We start from the raw sequence: 18,579 nt of genomic DNA, 5'->3' as shown, positions 1-18,579 counted from the left end.
TGGAAGTCCGTACTTAACCTGAAGCGAACTTTCCCATTGAAAGTAATGGAAAGTGGATTAATCCATTCCAGACAGGTCCGCGGAGTACTTAAAACTAAAAGTACTCAAACCGAAGCGTACTTAAACAGAGGTATGACTGTATTGAATGGGAATCTAATGTAGACATCATTTAACATTAGTTTGCTTTTTTGGGATGCTAGTTGCTTGTTTGTTTAGAGCTTCAGAAAACGGAATTTAAAGGTCTTGAACCCAGAACCACAACATGAAAGCTGAAGAGGAGGACGATGTACTGGATGAAACCATTTATTACTGTAGTATAAAAGTTTAAGAGGTAATTAGACTGCAGTTGAAACTGACACAGCAGCATCTACAGCTGCAATATTTTCAAAAGGAATACTGTGTTCTGATCCTATCCACTCCAGTGTTCTTGCATCTGCTAACGGGAAGAACCAGAAGGTTTAGTAACTCCCTGTGTTACTAAATTATGTTCTTACCTTTAGGGGGGGGGAAACAGCTGGTGATTCAGTAACAGAAATGTATTCATAGCTGAGCTAATTACTCTGGGCACTTGAACATGCAGGCTTCACCAAATAATCGTGGTTTGTGGAAGTGTCTCTCTGCTGAAAAATAAAACCTGTTCTCCACAGGTGCAGAATAATTCTTACATAAATACACAGGAAAAAACTGTAGTCACTCATAAAAGTGGGTGGTTGCAAAGTATATCTACCTTTTTTTTAAAAAAAAAACCCAAACAATATTCTAGATGCCCAGTCTTTAGCGAGAGGAGGGTTATTATTCAAAATTCCCAGCATGGGATTTTCAAATAAAAATTGGGGGCAGTACAGTACAGATACTAATACAGAAAAACAATTTAAGACTTTGGCAAGCGCCAACATTGGTTGGTTGGTGGGTGGGTGTTACATTAGGTTGGCTTCTAGAGATGATATATAATGAAGTCATACTCGGGAGTAGACCCACTGAAATCAATGAAATAGGAGCGAAGGTCTGCTCATACGGTAAGTGCACCATTTAGAGGAGAAAAGAGCGATATTTTTTTTCCAGAATCTGCTGTCTCTCGCCCTAGCCCATCCTTGGTTGGCAATCCCCTGGAACTGCATGGCTCTCCATCCTTTCCGCAAACAGAAAGGTAATTCTGGATCAATTCCAATGTATTTGTTAATTATTAAGTCCACCCCCCTCACATGGACAATCTAGTGAGAAAACTTAGAAGACTAGCACATTTTTCATGGCGCAAACTTTTCACAGGCGCAGTCGTCAAATGGACTGTGAAAATCTCTGCCATGATAAGTGCATCAAGTCTTTAATTTGCTTTGGCACTTTCATTACTGAGCAGATCAAGGTTCAGAAGGCACTTGGAATACTGAAAATAGAAAAAAGAAGAAGAAGAAAGCCAGTAGTTACGTTTTACAACTCTGTTTAAAGGGCTGGGAGCAGGCTAGTATCCAAACAGATGAAGCCGGTTGCTAGAAACCGCAGGAGCATAATCTGATTGGCCGCTTTGAGAACAGGATGCTAAACTAGCCGGGCTCACTGACTTCATCCAGCGGTTTCTTTTCACGTTTATGCCTCCAACAGTGACTCAAGTGCCCCGCTTTAAAATCAAACAATATTTCCTGTGACACAAACTAAAAAGTAAATAAATAAACTGTACTTTCAATTCTGCGGAAAATCACGACGGTGCAACTCAGCATCTTATCTGCTTGGATGTGGGAGAAGCTTCACCTGCATTTTATAATCATGTTTACCCGGAAGCGAGTCCGACTGAAATCAGCTTAGGTAGAAGAGCTTGGGGGTGGGGGGCTCATTTACCAGGAGTAAAGTATTGAGCGTCAACTCTGGGAGTGTCGACTTGATTCTGTCCAAACTAAGCCTATTAGAGCAGAATATACATCAGGAGGTTTAGTTTGGTCAGAATCAAGTGCACACTTGCAGAGTTAAAGCTAAATACCGTACTTTTCCGTGTATAACACGCCCCGGTGCATAACACGTCCCCTATTTTGGGGGACTCAAAATTAAGAAAATGGGGAGGGGGAATTCCCCAAAATTGTTGAGATTTATTGGGGGGGGATTGCCAACAGTTGTTGAGCTTTTTTGGGGGGGGACACAGAGTTGTTGAGCTTTTTTTCGAAAAAAGCATCAAATCACCCGCCCAATTGCCACAGCAACAGCCAATCAACAACAGCCGTTGCAGCAGCCACCAATAAGAATCTCGAACTCATGGCAGCAACCAATCCCACAGCCCCATAATGTACTACCCATGTATAAGACGACCCCTAATTCTGAACATGATTTTTTAATTAAAAAAACCATAGTCTTAAACACGGAAAAGTACGGTACGTCACTTCTCATAAATAAGCCGCCATAGCTGCGAGAGGGCCATGAAAATTTGTGTCTTCAGCTTTTTAGACTCGTCTGCCCATGTACTATCCGAAACCAAAGGGCATTGGTTGCCAGGTGTGACATATGTTGGCATGATTTTCAGCTCTCCTAGCTCACTAAGGTGGCCATTGAAGAAAGTCTTGCTTGTGTCGGCTCTCAGCTGCTGCAGTCCATAGCAAGCAATCTTGTGTACGCACTGCCACCTTCTGGTTACAGTTGCCTGTACATCACGAAAGACAAACAGCAGCGCATCGCTCTTCTGAGCACTTGCAGGGATGTTTCCAGTGTCAAAACCTGAGCATGGCGGCTTAGCACTCGCAACTGGCGGACCGCAAGTGGGGAGGCAACACAGACAAGGTCCCTTCCACCCTTTGACTGCCAAGCACTGAAGCCATCGTGCTTGCTCACAACCATTTGAGCGCTCTTCAAAAGCGGCTTAGAAACCGGGATGTAATGCGGAACATTCTAGAATGTAGGTGGGCTAAGAAGACTGAACTTCTTCCAACTCCTATGTTAACACCCACTGAATTCTGGACAAAGCTCACTAACTACAATAACCAGAGGTAAGATAGTTGTTCAGACCACAATTTTCCTTCCCCCGGGGAAGGAAAAAGAGAGACAGCTGTTTTAGTCTTTCTGTGCTGCTGAGTAGTCTATATACCTGCAGTACCGCAAGTGGAAATTAATAGTGTTCCTTTTCAGCACAAGAAAAGACTGTTTTGTAGACAAAGGTTGGGAGGATTGAATGGGAGAAGGGGTAGGGGGGGGGAAGCTACAGTTCCTCCGCTACTGATCAAGTCTCAAGTCCAGGAAAAGAAAAGCTCTCAGTGAGCATATCACTCATGGAACAAGCGTCTCCTCCCCTGTTACAAATGAGCACTTGGGATGCTTCGTAACATTCTTGTAGCATTTGAGGAGATGAAAGCTGTGTCCACGAAGCCTGATGTTCTCCTTTTTCCTCTTCGAGGAAGCATGATCTAATACTTCCATTGCCGCTGCTTCAGTTTGAATTCATTCCACGGCTCAGAGTTCATCCTGATTGTTGGAAAGGGACAAAGAGAGGGAGGAAAAGAAATTAAAATGACGCAGTAAACTACGGAGAAATGTTCCTTTCATGTTTGCGTGAAGCAGGTTTCGCCAACCCAGGAGTTTTGGACTGCAATTCCTATCATTCCTGACCACCAGCTGTGCAGGCTGAGAGTCATAGCCTAACAGAATTGGGAGAGGCTGTCATAAAGGATTGCCTTGGGAATATTAGAATAATTTGCCGCCACTGCCATGCAGTGCCAGATAAGCAAGATATTTCATATATAGGGACCTATATTTTCTCGAAGAAGGTCTTAACGTTGTACAGCCATAAAGTACGGGTATCTCCAAATTTGCTCTCCTCCTTTGGACTCCATGCCATGACACTGATTCTACCTTTCCTCAAGATGTTGGGGAGTGATACAGTACCACCAAGCACGGAAGGGAGGAGGTCAGCTACCAAATACCCTGGGGTAGACCGACGTTGCAATTTAGCTACTTGCTTGCCACAGCACATAGTCATTCAGCATCAAAACATCTCTTGTCAATTGCTGCGGATCCTTAGAAGTACAGTCGTACCTTGTTTGTTGAACGCCTTGGTACTCGGACGTTGTGGCTCCTGAAGCCCGCAAATGTGGAAGGGAGTGTTCTGGTTAGCGAATGTTTTTTGGAAGCTGAACGTCTGACGCAGCTTCCGATTGAGTGCAGGAAGCTCCTGCAGCCAATCAGAAGCCACGCTTTGGTTTGCGAACTGTTCCGGGGTCAAACGGACACCCGGAACGGATTATGTTTGACAACCAAGGTACCACTGTATTTGAAATGCTTCTATCTCGTCAAACTCAAATGCAAGAGTAGAGATGGTATTGCTGTTGCACACCTAATTTCAGATGGCTGTCTCCTACAGTAGTTTTATGTTTCCACTCCGATAAGACAGCGGCACCTGACAGTCACTGATTCCCCCTCCCCACCTATGGCCCCCTTCGTCCCATATCCCACATACTGTTCCAGAAGGTCTCTCCAATTCTCAGGATCATCTTTTGGGGAGGTGACACAGTGGGTAGGTGAAGCAATCGCAACAAATCCACCATTGCAGTGTTTCTCAACCAGTGTGCCTCCAGATGTTTTGGGACTACAACTCCCATCATCCCTAGCTAGCAAGACCAGTGGTCAGGAATGATGGGAGTTGTAGTCCCAAAACATCTGGAGGCACACTGGTTGGGAAACACTGCACCATTGGGTGCAAACCATGAACACAAATAGCCAGAGGAGAAATATGCTAAAATATCTGTGTCAAATTCAACCGTGGGGAAAAAGGAAACTCACCTTGTTTCTGGAAGATTTTCCCCTCTTTTTCTTAATATCTTCTACTTTCTCCATCAGGAGTTCGGCTATGGCTTTTGCATCATGGCTGTCTATGTGCTCCCCAAATGCATTTTTCTTAAAAACAAACAAACAAACAAACAAACAAACAAACAAACAAACAAACAAACAAACACAGAGGTAAGGTAAGGTCTCAGCTGGCGTACCAGATCGAGCTGGTAGACAGTCGCCCTGGACACAAAATTGACCTGCACCTCAATGGACAGCTGTGAGTCCAAAATGACTACCAAAATACACCCCTTCTTGCGAGCATAGCATGTGCTCCACGACAGAACTGCACCCCTTCCCGCATCATAGTTGACATGATGGAGATTTCTGTGCTTTTACCTTTGCTCCTTGGTAAGGATAGAACTTCACTGTTGGATAGGCTCTGATGCCAGCAGATTGACAGGTCTGGGCGTAAGCCTGGCAGTCAACTTTCCCAGCTTTCACTTTCCCTTTAACAGCCTTAAAAATTGAGGAGGAAGGAGTTAGTGCTGTAGAGTGGAAGTGGAAAGGGCCGGTGAGGGGGAGAAAGGGGTCTTTTGTGTTTTTAAAGAAAGATGTTGAGGTTCCAGAGTGACGACCGTCCATACAAGCAGAGGAAAAATTTAGCCTCTCGGATGAAGGAAACAACTGATGTCAGGACGAAGTATCCAAGCAAGATTCCGATTATCCTTGAGCGTTACCAGAAGGAGAGGACACTCCCTCCGTTGGGCCGGGTCAAATTCCTGGTTTCAGGGGATCTATCTATGTCTCAGTTTGTCTACAGTCTGAGGGCCCGCCTGTCCCTGACAGCCACTCAAGCCTTCTACCTGCTGGTGGACAACAAGAGCCTGCCCTGCCTGAGCCTGACTGTCTCGGAGGTCTACGCAGCCCACAAAGATGACGACGGCTTCCTCTACATTATCTATGCATCTCAAGATACGTTTGGTGATGTCGGCCCATGAGCCCAATCCGAGGAAGGCCTCTGCAGTCTCCCCCCTCCTCCCTTTCTCTTTGAGGCATAGTTATCACGACATGGATTTTTAAACTGCTTTTGTGTAAGAGTGGCATGGGAGAAGAGTATTCACCATCGGGCAGGCTCTGCTTTATTGTCATTATCCCTGAAGCAACTGAACTACCTTCTATGTTGTATCTGCCTGAAAAGGCGCCCAGGTGACAGGGTGTGTTTAAGGGTCATGTACTTTCTTAACCAACTCTGCAGGGCCATTACTTTAACCCACTGCCAGCTTATTCTTTTAAACTAATTTGTTCCCTCATCTCTTTAGACGAATATAGACATAGATACAAAAAAGAGCACCACTAATATTGCACAGGAAACTATTGTCTGGTTTTCTTTCTTATTTTAAACAAAGCCGATTGGCCTAATGGGGATCTGGAGGGTTCCACGAGTGGAAATTTTAACCGCACAGCTGTTTTTGTTACTTCATCTTTCTTCCCCCTTTTAAATTTTTTTTTAAAAAAAAAAAAAAAAAATTGAGGAGGAAGAGGAGACAGGAGTTAAAGCTCATTGCTAAAAAAATAAATTGGGGGGGGCACCCACATCTACTTCCATGATTGGCAACTAGTTTCATAGTGAGATACTCTGAGAAAGTGGATGTCAAATCCACAAGGCAGGGGCTGTCAAGGTTTTGGGGCCCATATAAACCCATGCGCAAACTGGAGACATTGTCCAAAGAATCATAGAATCATAGAGTTGGAAACCAAGCACACACAACTTCTTTTATATGGGTTACAGCTTTACGTGGGGTTCGAAAGCAAATAAAAATGCAAGTAGATAAATAGGAACCGCTATAGCGGGAAGGTAAACGGCGTTTCCATGTGCTGCTCTGGTTTGCCAGAAGTGGCTTTGTCATGCTGGCCACGTGACCTGGAAGCTATACGCTGGCTCCCTCAGCCAATAATGTGAGATGAGCGCGCAACCCCAGAGTCGGTCACGACTGGACCTAATGGTCAGGGGTCCCTTTACCTTTACCTTTGAAGGTGACCCGGAAACTGCAATTAATCCAGAATGCGGCAGCTAGACTAGTGACTGGGAGTGGCCACCGGGACCACATAACACCGGTCCTGAGAGATCTACACCGGCTCCCAGTACGTTTCCGAGCACAATTCAAAGTGTTGGTACTGACCTTTAAAGCCCTAAACGGCCTCGGTCCTGTATACCTGAAGGAGTGTCTCCACCCCCACCGTTCAGCCCGGACACTGAGATCCAGCACCGAGGGCCTTCTGGTGGTTCCCTCATTGCGAGAAGTGAGGTTACAGGGAACCAGACAGAGGGCCTTCTCGGTAGTGGCACCTGCCCTGTGGAACGCCCTCCCAGCAGATGTCAAGGCAATAAGTAACTATTTTACTTTTAGAAGACAACTGAAGACGGCCCTGTTTAGGGAAGTTTTTAATGTTTGATGCTGTATTGTTTTTAATATTCGGTTGGAAGCCGCCCAGAGTGGCTGGGGAAACCCAGCCAGATGGGCGGGGTATAAATAATAAATTATTTTTATTATTATAGTAGAATGGCCCTCTCAAGCCTTAATTTCAGTGGAGGGAGAAAACCCTTCAGGTGCCACAGAAGGCCTCACTGGGCATGTGTAGGGCTGCCATGCATCCGAGTTTTCCCAGATACGTCCAGGAATCAGGCAGCCATTTTTGCGTCTGGGCAGATTTTGGGCGAATCGTTCAGAAAATACTAATAATAACCCAAGAGGAAGAAAAAAGCTCAGCAACTTTGCCCAGATTTTCACCTGGGGGAATATGGCAACCCCAGGCATTGTGTGCAGGGGCCACCCTGGCCGCAATGCATCTAAAATAGCTCGGAGCGAAAAAAGGAGAGCACTGAACCGACAGTGACTTGCCATTCCAGGAAGATCAGGCCGTTTACCTTAGCTAGGATCTCAAATTCCGGAGCAAAATTTTGGCAAGGGCCGCACCAGGGAGCATAAAAGTCGACGACCCAATGCTCTTTCCCGTTCAGAACTTTGTCGGTGAAGCTCTGAGGTGTCAGATCCAGAGACACCCGAGGTAAATACCTTTGGAAAGGGAAAAAGAAAAGACGGAACTTGGGATTTCAGAGTCCCACAAACAATTCTTCCCAGAACTAGTGGCCTGTCACCAGGAAAGGTCCTGTTTGTGCCTTCTATTCACTGTTATCATCAACACCTGAGTGGAGGAGGCCTATTGAATAGTTTCTCCCCTCGCGTCCAAATATAGGATTGCAAAGGTCTGAAGAGCATTTCGGGGGGGGGGGGCTTCATGCATACAGCCTTCAACACAATCCGAACGTGAGACAGTCAGTGCAACAGCATAGATGGTGGGGGTGGGGAAGGTGGAGCTCACCTACATGCATGGCCCTACAGCCCCCTACATTGATTATTCTATGTGAGCCCCCCCCCCCCCCGCAAAAATTATACTGTGAATAAAATTTTGAGGCAGACACTCACCCTAGCGCCCATCTTCTCAGCGAATGTGCATCTCTGTTCCAGCCGTTGTAGCTACTGTTAAAAACAGAAGTATAAAAGCAAAAGACTAATCAAAATGGGCAGAAAGAGGCAACACTTCTGTAGTGCACTTTCTGTTCATTGGGTATTGATATTTAGCTGGGCACTGTATTCTCTATTTCAGCTGAAAGATTTTTCCCTGAAAATAGCCACATGGGGCAGGATTCATCTCATGGGCGCTGCCAGCGGAAGCCCTGAGCAAGGACTTCCACTTGCACGATGCCGTTTCCCACCACACGTAACACGCCCCCCCCCAAATAGACTCGGGGTCAGGGGAACCCCCAGGACAGCGCATAGGCAGATGAGGAGGAGGAGGAGGAGGAGGAGGGGAGATTCTTCTATCTGGCGAGGTGAAATGCTTGCTCAGGCGGAACATATGCCATAGCACAACAATGAATTCCATTTCAAATCTGGCGTGAGATTTCACGCATGCTTTCCTCCACAGGAATAATTCCGTTGGCAGGAAATGACATGCTGTAACCAAAACGAAAAGCTTTAAAACACCCCAAACACACCAATATTAGAAGAGATAAAGATGATAGGATATCAATTATCAAATGAGCCCATTCACTATACAGTCGTACCTTGGATCCTGAAAGCCTTGGTACTCAGACGTTTTGGCTCCCGAACGCCGCAAACCCGGAAGTGATTGCTGCGGTTTGCGAACGTTCTTTGGAACCCGAATGTCCGACTGGCCTTCTGTGGCTTCCGATTGGCTGCAGGAGCTTCCTGCAGCCAATCAGAAGCTGCACTTGGTTTCTGAATGTTTTGGAAGTCGGATGGACTTCCAGAACGGATTCTGTTCGACTTCCAAGGTATGACTGTATAGAGAACAACGGTTAATAAGGGGTGGGTAGAACTACTCCTAAAAACATATATTATTTGGGTAAACTGAAGACGCAATTGTCCCAGGAGATCAAGAAATGGTTACCCATCTTTTAACAGCAGCCTATATGATTATAGCGCAGAATTGGAAATACTCGGAAACATCTACGTTAAAAAATGGGTTATATAAATTTAGGATATTGCTTCAATGTTCAGATGAACAGGCAAGTTAGAAAGGGTGGCAATACTCCTGTTGCTTATTGGAGTAACTGGAATGCAAGACAATATTAATTCATCCACGCTTTTGGAAGGCATCTAATATTTGTATCAATAACGTTCTCAGGTAAAATGTAATGGTAAATTATTAAAAGTAATTGAAAATTTAACAATTCTAGCTATGAATAAAAAAGTGTAAAATCAGGTGAGTAAAAAGTCAATTTTAAATAAATAAGTAAAGAACACCTTATGATAATAAAAAATACAGCCCCCCCCAGGTTATAACTTGTACTTTCTGATAGTTTAAACGTTAAAAAAAGGGGGGGTTGTCAGATTTTGGTACAGAGGGAACTCCTGATTTAGTCTAGTCTGATTATCAGATCCATAGCTCTATTACATCACATAACAGGCATGGTTTTCAATAAGAATTTAAGAACAAATCCAAGCACTTGCATTACTCACTAGTACTGATAAGATGAAGCTGATTTTTGCGGGAAAAGTCTTATTTCAGGATAACCTTGAATGCTTTCTTGATGACAAAGGGAGAAATATTTTTGGCAGTCCACGCTACCGACTGAAACCAGCCCATTCAGCAACTGAAATAGAGAAGCAATGATTCAATTAAAATGGCAAAACCTAGTGCAATAAAAGACCCCTCCAGAGTAAAAATAAAAATCCTGTACTGATCATTGGGTATGCATGCTAGGGGTACGTGTGTCTCAGTATCGCAAAATGAAAACGAACAAGGAACTAAGCGTTTAGTAATCAGGTGAGCATGATTGACACTGGGCACTGAAAAGAAGTGATTGCTTGGTTTTACCCTGGCCATCCTCTTCCATTCGGGCATTAAGGCTTGGCAAGGACCACACCACGGAGCATAGAAATCAACCATCCAGATTTCGTTAGCCTTCTTTTTCTTCACCAACTCACTGAAGGTCTCGGGTGTGAGAGAAACTACTGACGGGTTCATGAGATCCTATAGCACAGAGAAGAGGAAGGCTCACTTAGTGCTCTCAGAATTTATAGGAGGAACAGCTCAAGTCATATGCAATTTGTTTATAGCACTAACACACACACACACACGAGATTGCCGTACAGTGGTACCTCTATTTACGAATAACTCTACTTACGAATGTTTCTACTTACGAACGGAGCTCCATCCGCCATCTTGGATGCAGTTTAGATAGGATTTTTTCTGCTTACGAATTTTTAGATAGGGTTGCTTCGACTTACGAATTTCTTCTCCCAATGCATTCCTATGGGATTCGACTTACAATTTTTTTCGACTTACAGTGCGTTTTTGACTTTAGTGCGTTCGGAACGCATTAAATTCGTAAGTAGAGGTACCACTGTATTTCTGTAACTGCCATCTGTTTTAACTGAGTTGAGAATTTTATATTGTTGAAACCCAGCGTGTGACCTGCTGATGAAGAACTCCACTTTTGGCTTCAGCTCCAACTACTTTTTGACCCTGCCCATCACTGGAATGTAACCCCCCCCCCAAAAAAAGCTTGTGGACAGGGGAAAAAGGTTCCCCACCCCTGGCTGAAGGCAAGCAATGGGAAAACAAATCAGATACTGAGAATGGCTTACAAAATCATGGGATATGAACAAGTCAACTGAGGCTACATGACCCAGCTTCTGCAATGAACCTTTTTCAACTCTACACTATCCTTTCTGAAGTGAGGTGCCCAGAACTGTACACGGTATTCTAAATGCGGTCGCACCATGGATTTTTATAACGGCCCTTTTACATTGGTTGTTTTCTTTCCAATTCCTTTCCTGGTGTTCCCTAGCACGGAATTTGGCTTTTTCACAGCTGCCACACACAGGGTCGAAACCTTCATCGAGCTATCCGCTATGGTTAGTATGGTAGGTTTCCTTCAAACTTCCATTCAGGAACTCAAAGACCAAACAGCAACTTTTCGTGGCGCAACAGAACGTTCACAAAATTCAAAAATTACCTCAATAAACTCCAGGATCTGCTCAGAAGAGTGATGCCCCTCGTATTCGTGAGTGTGAGACTGGTTGAATACCACCGTTGTTGGGTAAGCTCTAATGTTGTGCTGCGAAAGATCAAGATGAAAACATCTTCAGAAATCACAGGGAGAGATCCCCCTTTAAGCCTCAACTGATTTCTGCCTTTTCATTTAGTATTTGGGCAGGTCAAGTTCTCAGGGCTAAAACCTAAGGGCAGATCCATAGCCTTCATACAAACCACATCCAAGGACTGCCCTTGAAGCTGACCCAGAAACTCCAGCGGGTGCAGAATGCCACAGCGAGGCTCCTCACGGGGTCCTTGCCGCGGGATCACATTCATCCAGTGCTTTACCAGCTGCATTGGCTCCCGGTGGAGTACAGGATCAGGTTTAAGGTGCTGGTTTTGAAAGCCCTATGCGGCTTAGGACCCTCATACCTACGGGACCGCCTCTCTTGGTATGCCCCGCGGAGGACCTTAAGGTCCACAAATAACAACATTCTGGAGATTCTGAGCCACAAGGTGGTTAGATTGGTCTCGCCTAGGGCCAGGGCCTTTTCAGTACTGGCCCCGACTTGGTGGAACGCTCTTTCACAGGAGACCAAGGCCCTGTGGAATTTGCCATCTTTCCGCAGGGCCTGCAAGACAGAGCTGTTCTGCCTGGCCTTTGGGTTGGATTCAGTCTGACCCCTGTGTTTTCCTCCCTCATGGTTTTGATTTATGGACTACTTAAAAAGAGGCTGCATTTTAAATTTTAGTATTGTATTTTAATCTGTATTTTAATCAATTGTTTTCTTTTCTTTCATGTCTTATTGTAATTTTATTGGTGTTAGCCGCCCTGAGCCTGGTTTTGACTGGGGAGGGTGGGGTATAAATAAATTATTATTATTATTATTATTATTATTATTATTATTATTATTATTATTTCAGGCACATAACTTCCTGGTAAGAATCTTGAGAACCATAGCTCCAGCACCCAGCACCCTTAACAAACTACAGTTCTCGGGATCCTTTGATGGAAGCCATGTGTGTTCAATGCGCTTTAAATGTATTGTGTGGATCTGCCCTTTAAAGGAAATCCCCGTTACCCCAATAATTGCAAAAAAACCAACAACCACAAACCTGTGTGGTATAGAGAAGGTTTGTGCAGCATAACAATGAGAGGGATGCTGGCTAGTGTTTTTAAGTTAAAAGTTGTACAGATTTCTGTTTCCCGTAATACAGTGATAATGGGCTGTATCTAATATTAGTCATACTCAGAGTAGGTCCGTGGAAATTTACGGGCAGGACTAATTTTAGGCCCATTAATTTCAATTATTCTAATCTGAACAGAACTTAGTTGGATAGCACCCTATGGTTTTTAATTCTTCTAAAGTGCCTTGCACTCATTTTTTTTAATATAGATATAAAGAGGTGAAATATAATATGATGCAAGGAAGGAATCCCCTCAGCTTTTTAGATCTCAAAACTCAGGCCTTTACTTTAAAAACAAGTCAGGTTTGTGGTAGGCTTTCCATACAATGGTGCCTGAAAATCTAGCTCTTTTTTGTGTCTCTTTAAACATTCAGAAGCCAGTCTTCTAAGTCAGCTCAAATTCCATGCCTGCTTCCTATTCTATGAACTTTTATTTGCAAGACTCCCAAGTTCATGGAGTTTCATGTCTGTGAGAGCTGAAAAGTATGCAGGAGTTAAAGGGGCAGCAGCGAACGGCTTACAAAGAAAGTTAACGTGATTTATAGGTGCCATGAGCCAGCACACACAGCGGGGATTTGGTATGACTTGCGGTCCAATTAATTTCCATCACTTTGACTGCAAAACAATTGGGATATCACTTTTCACAACTGGAACGAAGCTACGTTTATGTGGGGAAAGTATTTATACTTGCAGTTTACCATGTTGCAAATCCCTTCATGAACTGTACAGTCTAGTGTCCCAACTTTCAGTTGACCGTAGAGTTGCTTTGATGCTTTCCTCAGTTCCGGCAGCAAAGCTCGACAAGGGGGGCACCACTGAAGAGAGAGAGAGAGGAAAAACAACTACAACCACCAAGTATAAATTAGTTCTGTTTGTGGGGGACAGGAGGCGGGCAGGTGTGGGGGACTCCCTGGTCCTGAATGGGGTAACTGTGCCCCTGAAGGACCAGGTGCGCAGCCTGGGAGTCATTCTGGACTCACAGCTGTCCATGGAGGCGCAGGTCAATTCTGTGTCCAGAGCAGCTGTCTACCAGCTCCATCTGGTACGCAGGCTGAGACCCTACCTGCCCGCGGACTATGTCGCCAGAGTGGTGCATGCTCTAGTTATCTCTCGCTTGGACTACTGCAATGCGCTTTATGTGGGGCTACCTTTGAAGGTGACCCGGAAACTACAATTAATCCAGAATGCGGCAGCTAGACTGGTGACTGGGAGCAGCCGCCGAGACCACATAACACTGGTCTTGAAAGATCTACATTGACTCCCAGTACGTTTCCGAGTACAGTTCAAAGTGTTGGTGCTGACCTTTAAAGCCCTAAATGGCCTCGGTCCAGTATACCTGAAGGAGCGTCTCCACCCCCATCGTTCTGCTCGGACACTGAGGTCCAGACGGTTCCTTCTGGCGGTTCCCTTGTTGGGAGAAGCCAAGTTGCGGGGAACCAGGCAGAGGGCTTTCTCGGTGGTGGCGCTCGCCCTGTGGAACGCCCTTCTCTCAGATGTCAAAGAGAAAAACGGCTTAGAAGACATCTGAAGGCAGCCCTGTTTAGGGAGGCTTTTTAATGTTTAATAGATTGTTTTATTTCATTTTCTGTTGGAAGCCGCCCAGAGTGGCTGGGGAAACCCAGCCAGATGGGCGGGGTATAAATAATAAATTATTATTTCCTATGGCTCTCCCAGAAGGTGTCCTGGAATCTCCCTCTTCATCCCCAGAGAAGGAAGCAGAGAGGCACCAAAAGGGGTTTGCCCTTTCTAATTTCCCTCACTGCAAGGGCAGAAACCTCCAATCCCTCGCCACTCAGCTGGTGATCTGGCAGTGGTATTGTCAAAAGGGGTGTGTGCTAGGGGCTGAATCCCAAAAGAGGGGTGAAGGGAAGTATACCAACCCTGGAGATGATATAGCAATTTCCCTTCCTACTGGGACAAATAGGAGGAAAGAATTTGGGTCGGAAACACATCAGCCCACAAAAGAAGATGAAAGCCCCACAGAGAAACACCAACAGCCCACTTTCTGCCTTGCTGGTGTGAGCCCAGCATATTGGTGGGCTGGGTGGTTCCTGCCCTTCCAAGATTCTCCCCACAACCCTGGTAGGAGAGCTATATATTATCTTCTCCCCATAACAAACCAACAAAAAACCATTTTCTGACTAAACTATGACGAAGCTTAGGCTACAGACAGATGTAGGGTAAATGCCAATGTAACCTTCCTAATTACATGAGCAGTTCAGAAATTCCCGGAGGTTGTGAGCTCTTTCCATTGAGTTTTTCTAAAGAGATGGAACAGGTAGCTCTCGGGGATGCCTTAGATTAGGCATCCCCAAACTGCGGCCCTCCAGATGTTTCGGCCTACAACTCCCACGATCCCTAGCTAACAGGACCAGTGGTCAGGGATGATGGGAATTGTAGTCCAAAACATCTGGAGGGCCGAAGTTTGGGGATGCCTGCCTTAGATACAGGACACATGGTCTTGCGGCAGGGTGCTGATGATAGCCATCTTCAAATATCTAAAGGGCTGTCATATGGAAGAGGGAGCAAGCTTGTTTTCTCTCGTCCGGACTGGAGGAGCCAAATCAATTGCTTCAAGTTACAAGAAAGGAGATTCCAACTAAAGATTAGGAAGAATTTTCTGATGCCAAGAGCTGTTCCAGCAGTGGAACAGACTCCACTGTCTGTTGTGGACTCTCCTTCCTTGGATATTTTTAAGCAGGCGTTGGATGGCCATTCATCAGTGATGCTTTAGTTGAGAGTCCTGCAATACAGGTGGGGGTTTTTTAGACTAGATGATCCTCAGGATCCCTTCCAACTCTAAAATTCTATGATTCTATGGTTGGTTATGTCTTCCATTGTATCCCTTCCTCCTCCAATTCTAAGTGCCCTCTGCTTACCAGGTAACTATTTTAAAGCAGGAAACACTGCTGTTGCAAAATACTGTGGAATGAAACATTTCTACATGCCAGCCTAGAATTGGACTGGTCATGTTGTCCGGATGCCTTGCCTGATTATCATCTACCAAAGCAACTATTCTATTCCCAATGTAGTATAAACACAGGCAACTGGGAAAGACTGGCTACAAGCACTCCAATTGGAGAACAGCCTTTACCAAAGAGAGAGCCAGTGTGGTGTAGTGGTTAAGAGCGGTAGACTCGTAATCTGGGGAACCGGGTTCGCGTCTCCGCTCCTCCACATGCAGCTGCTGGGTGACCTTGGGCTACTTCTCTGAAGTCTCTCAGCCCCACTCACCTCACAGAGTGTTTGTTGTGTGTGTGTGTGGGGGGGGGGGGAAGGGATAGGATGTTAGCCGCTTTGAGACTCCTTAGGGTAGTGATAAAGTGGGATATCAAATCCAAACTCTTCTTCTTCTTCTTCTACCAAAAGAGTCATGGACTTTAAAGATGCTCAAACTCAGGACGAAAAGGAGAAATGCACTAAGATGAAGGCATGTTTGGCAAACCCTCACTGTGATCAACTCCTGCCTGGAAAACTATGTCCCCTTTGTGGAAGGATGTGTGGATCCAGAATTGGCCTCCACAGTCACTTACGGACTCACTGTTAAGACCATGTTCATGGAAGACAATCTTACTCGGCTACGAATGATCACCAAAGAAGCAGCAGCTTTTAAAATACTTTCACAGTTATAATAGCACAGTGGGAGGAACCGCTACATTGTGAAGATGGACTTCCACTCATACAACAGGACTTCACCTTCTCCACCTCTCTCCCCTCAGCCCATTCTCGCCCCAAATCTGCTCCAGAACATCCCCCAACCCTTTGGAACAAATTCTGAAGGTGCACTGGAGATTGCAAGGCAAGGAAAGAAGGAAGGAAGGAAGGAAGGTGAAGTCCTTTTGTTCCATTCACAGCCAAATAGCTTTGGATGCAACACGGCCTACATCTCTATGGGAGAATGAGGTGCTGCAATAGTTACAGGTGCAAAGAAGTCGACAAGCCATGGTTCCTTCTCTTTGCCAGGAAAATTCTGAGGCCCAAGAGTGACGACATGGGAATTCACGCTTTCCTTGGCGAAAGCCACTATGTCGTACAGAATCTTCTTTCCTTCAAAAGAAAAAGAAAACAAAGCGTCCGTGAGGATTAGCTCCCTATTATTTGCTCAGTAAAGTAGGATGGAAAATAAGGGGAGGGGAGGACCAAAAAATGTACATATTTATTTTTCAGTCCAGTTTAACAGGCAATAGGGTTGTTGCATCCAACTAAGTCATACTTGGACTTAGACCCATTGAATTCACCATGGATTTCAGCAGGTCTAGTCCAAGGATGACTTTGCTGGGATTCAACCCAAAGGGCTGACCGAGTTTTACAAGATCTTTCCCCTCCCAAATGTGGCTTGGTATGTTTAAGTGGCAGTCAGCCATGTCAGATATTAATCACTCATACTTCAGAAATTCACAGGATTATCACAATAGAAATCGGCACTCTTTGTGAAAGGCAGAGGGGGATTTATTTCTTTACGAATTCATAAGCCACTCTGCATTTAAAGAACACCCAAGCAGTGTATAAAAACAGACTGCTAGTCATAAAGCAATGTTAAAAGCGTGAAGCTAGCAAGTATCAAAATTCTAGCATCAAAGGAGGGAGGAAAATAGAGGAAATATTGGGGGCGGGAAGTCAGCTTTAAAATTTATATAACATTTGTATTAATTTGTATCAATTTGGTCATAATTTGTTTTTGTTTTGTTTTGAACTATGGAAAAACCAATAAAAATAACTGGCCAAAAACCCCAAGCAAAATTCTGGCTCTGGAAAAATGAAAGAGCAAAACTCCCAACAGTATAGCACAGGGCAAAGCAAGGTAATTTGTTAGAAATTGATCAGAGTTGTACAGTGGTACCTCGGTTCGCGAACGAAATCCATTCTGGAAGCCCGTTCACCTTCTGAAACGTTTGGAAACTGAGGCGCAGCTTTCCATTGGTTGCAAGAGCTTCTTGCACTCAGCAGAAGCTGCGTCGCACGTTTGGGTTCCGAAAAACGTTAGAAAATGGAAACATTGACTTCTGGGTTTTCGGCTTTCAGGAGCCGAACCATACAATAATGGAGGCATTCGGGAACGGAGGTTCCACTGTGTGAGCAAGAATCCTTCAGGCTAAAAGTGTATCTAAGGGGCAGACATTACATGGGGATTGTTACAACCTGTAACTTTTCTACGCAAGAGTCACTTACCGTGGTGAATTTCATAGTCGTTTATTCCCCTTCCTTTAAAGACTACGACACACGGCTGGTAAACGTACAAATCATTACAAACGTTTGGGGCAGAAAGGCAGTCAAACTTGCCAACCTGTGAAATGAAAAGCCGTTTGTTGGTTACGACCCTAGGATAATTTATCCATTAAATATCACAAATGCATTTAAGGGTTTCATGAACGCTATTAAACCCGTCTATTCCCCCCCCCCATCGAAACAAAAATATAGCAACGTGGGTTAGGTCAGTGATGTGATACTTGGGGCCCTCTAGAGCAGGCACCCCCAAACTTCGTCCCTCCAGATGTTTTGGACTACAATTCCCATCATCCCTGACCACTGGTCCTGTTAGCTAGGGAACATGGGAGTTATAGGCCAAAACATCTGGAGGGCCGCAGTTTGGTGATGCCTGCTCTAGAAGTTGCTGAACTCCAGACTCCCATCAGCACCAGCCAGCACTGTTGTATTCCAACATCTGCATTCCAACATCTGTAATGCCACAAGTGTCCCAACAATAGCCTAGCCAGAAGGATGAGGTCTCAAGTGAAAGGAGACTACGTAGCTCTGCAGGTTGGGGGGAAGATATTGAGCCTGATCATATTCTTTTGAGACAAGTCCCCAGCTCCACCCCACCCATGTCCATCCATTTCACAGGTTCTCCTTATCTCACCTGAATATTTTCTGCTTTAAGGAGGTAGCTTAGTTTTTTAAGGTCATGGCCATCTGACTTGCCAGTCTCACCAAACTGAAAGAAGATCAGCCACCGGTGATGAGCAACGTGATCCTTAAAAAGGGAGGAGAAAAAGAAATTAAGAGGTAAAGACAAATCCATCCATCTGTTAGAAGAATAAGAAACTGGCTGGCTCACAGCTCTATAGAACTGCAGATTCTAATCAAAAT

General features: G+C 44.9%; 1 protein-coding gene and 1 pseudogene across 2 annotated transcripts in view; one reads left to right on the top strand and one right to left on the bottom strand.

The window, feature by feature from the left end:
• Positions 1-287: 287 nt before the first annotated feature.
• Positions 288-18,579, bottom strand: part of LOC148683052 (endoplasmic reticulum disulfide reductase DNAJC10-like) — a 35,696-nt gene continuing 17,404 nt past the window's right edge. For both annotated transcript variants that reach the window (XM_088660214.1, XM_088660215.1), the window contains exons 12-23: positions 18,350-18,463; positions 17,662-17,776; positions 16,412-16,539; positions 13,191-13,307; positions 11,285-11,386; positions 10,141-10,296; positions 9,783-9,916; positions 8,223-8,276; positions 7,664-7,811; positions 5,134-5,253; positions 4,750-4,863; positions 288-3,435 (exon numbers count right to left, since the gene is read on the bottom strand). In XM_088660214.1, the coding sequence (XP_088516340.1) occupies positions 3,424-3,435; positions 4,750-4,863; positions 5,134-5,253; positions 7,664-7,811; positions 8,223-8,276; positions 9,783-9,916; positions 10,141-10,296; positions 11,285-11,386; positions 13,191-13,307; positions 16,412-16,539; positions 17,662-17,776; positions 18,350-18,463 (1,314 nt within the window). In that variant the 3' untranslated portion in view covers positions 288-3,423. The remainder of the gene's footprint in view (positions 3,436-4,749; positions 4,864-5,133; positions 5,254-7,663; positions 7,812-8,222; positions 8,277-9,782; positions 9,917-10,140; positions 10,297-11,284; positions 11,387-13,190; positions 13,308-16,411; positions 16,540-17,661; positions 17,777-18,349; positions 18,464-18,579) is intronic.
• LOC148683053 (microtubule-associated protein 1 light chain 3 gamma pseudogene) lies at positions 5,349-5,735 on the top strand (annotated as a pseudogene).

Source organism: Zootoca vivipara, unplaced genomic scaffold (assembly GCF_965207765.1).
Source record: "Zootoca vivipara unplaced genomic scaffold, rZooViv2.hap1.1 HAP1_SCAFFOLD_39, whole genome shotgun sequence".
Lineage (NCBI taxonomy): Eukaryota > Metazoa > Chordata > Lepidosauria > Squamata > Lacertidae > Zootoca > Zootoca vivipara.
This window is presented reverse-complemented; position numbering and strand designations above follow the sequence as displayed.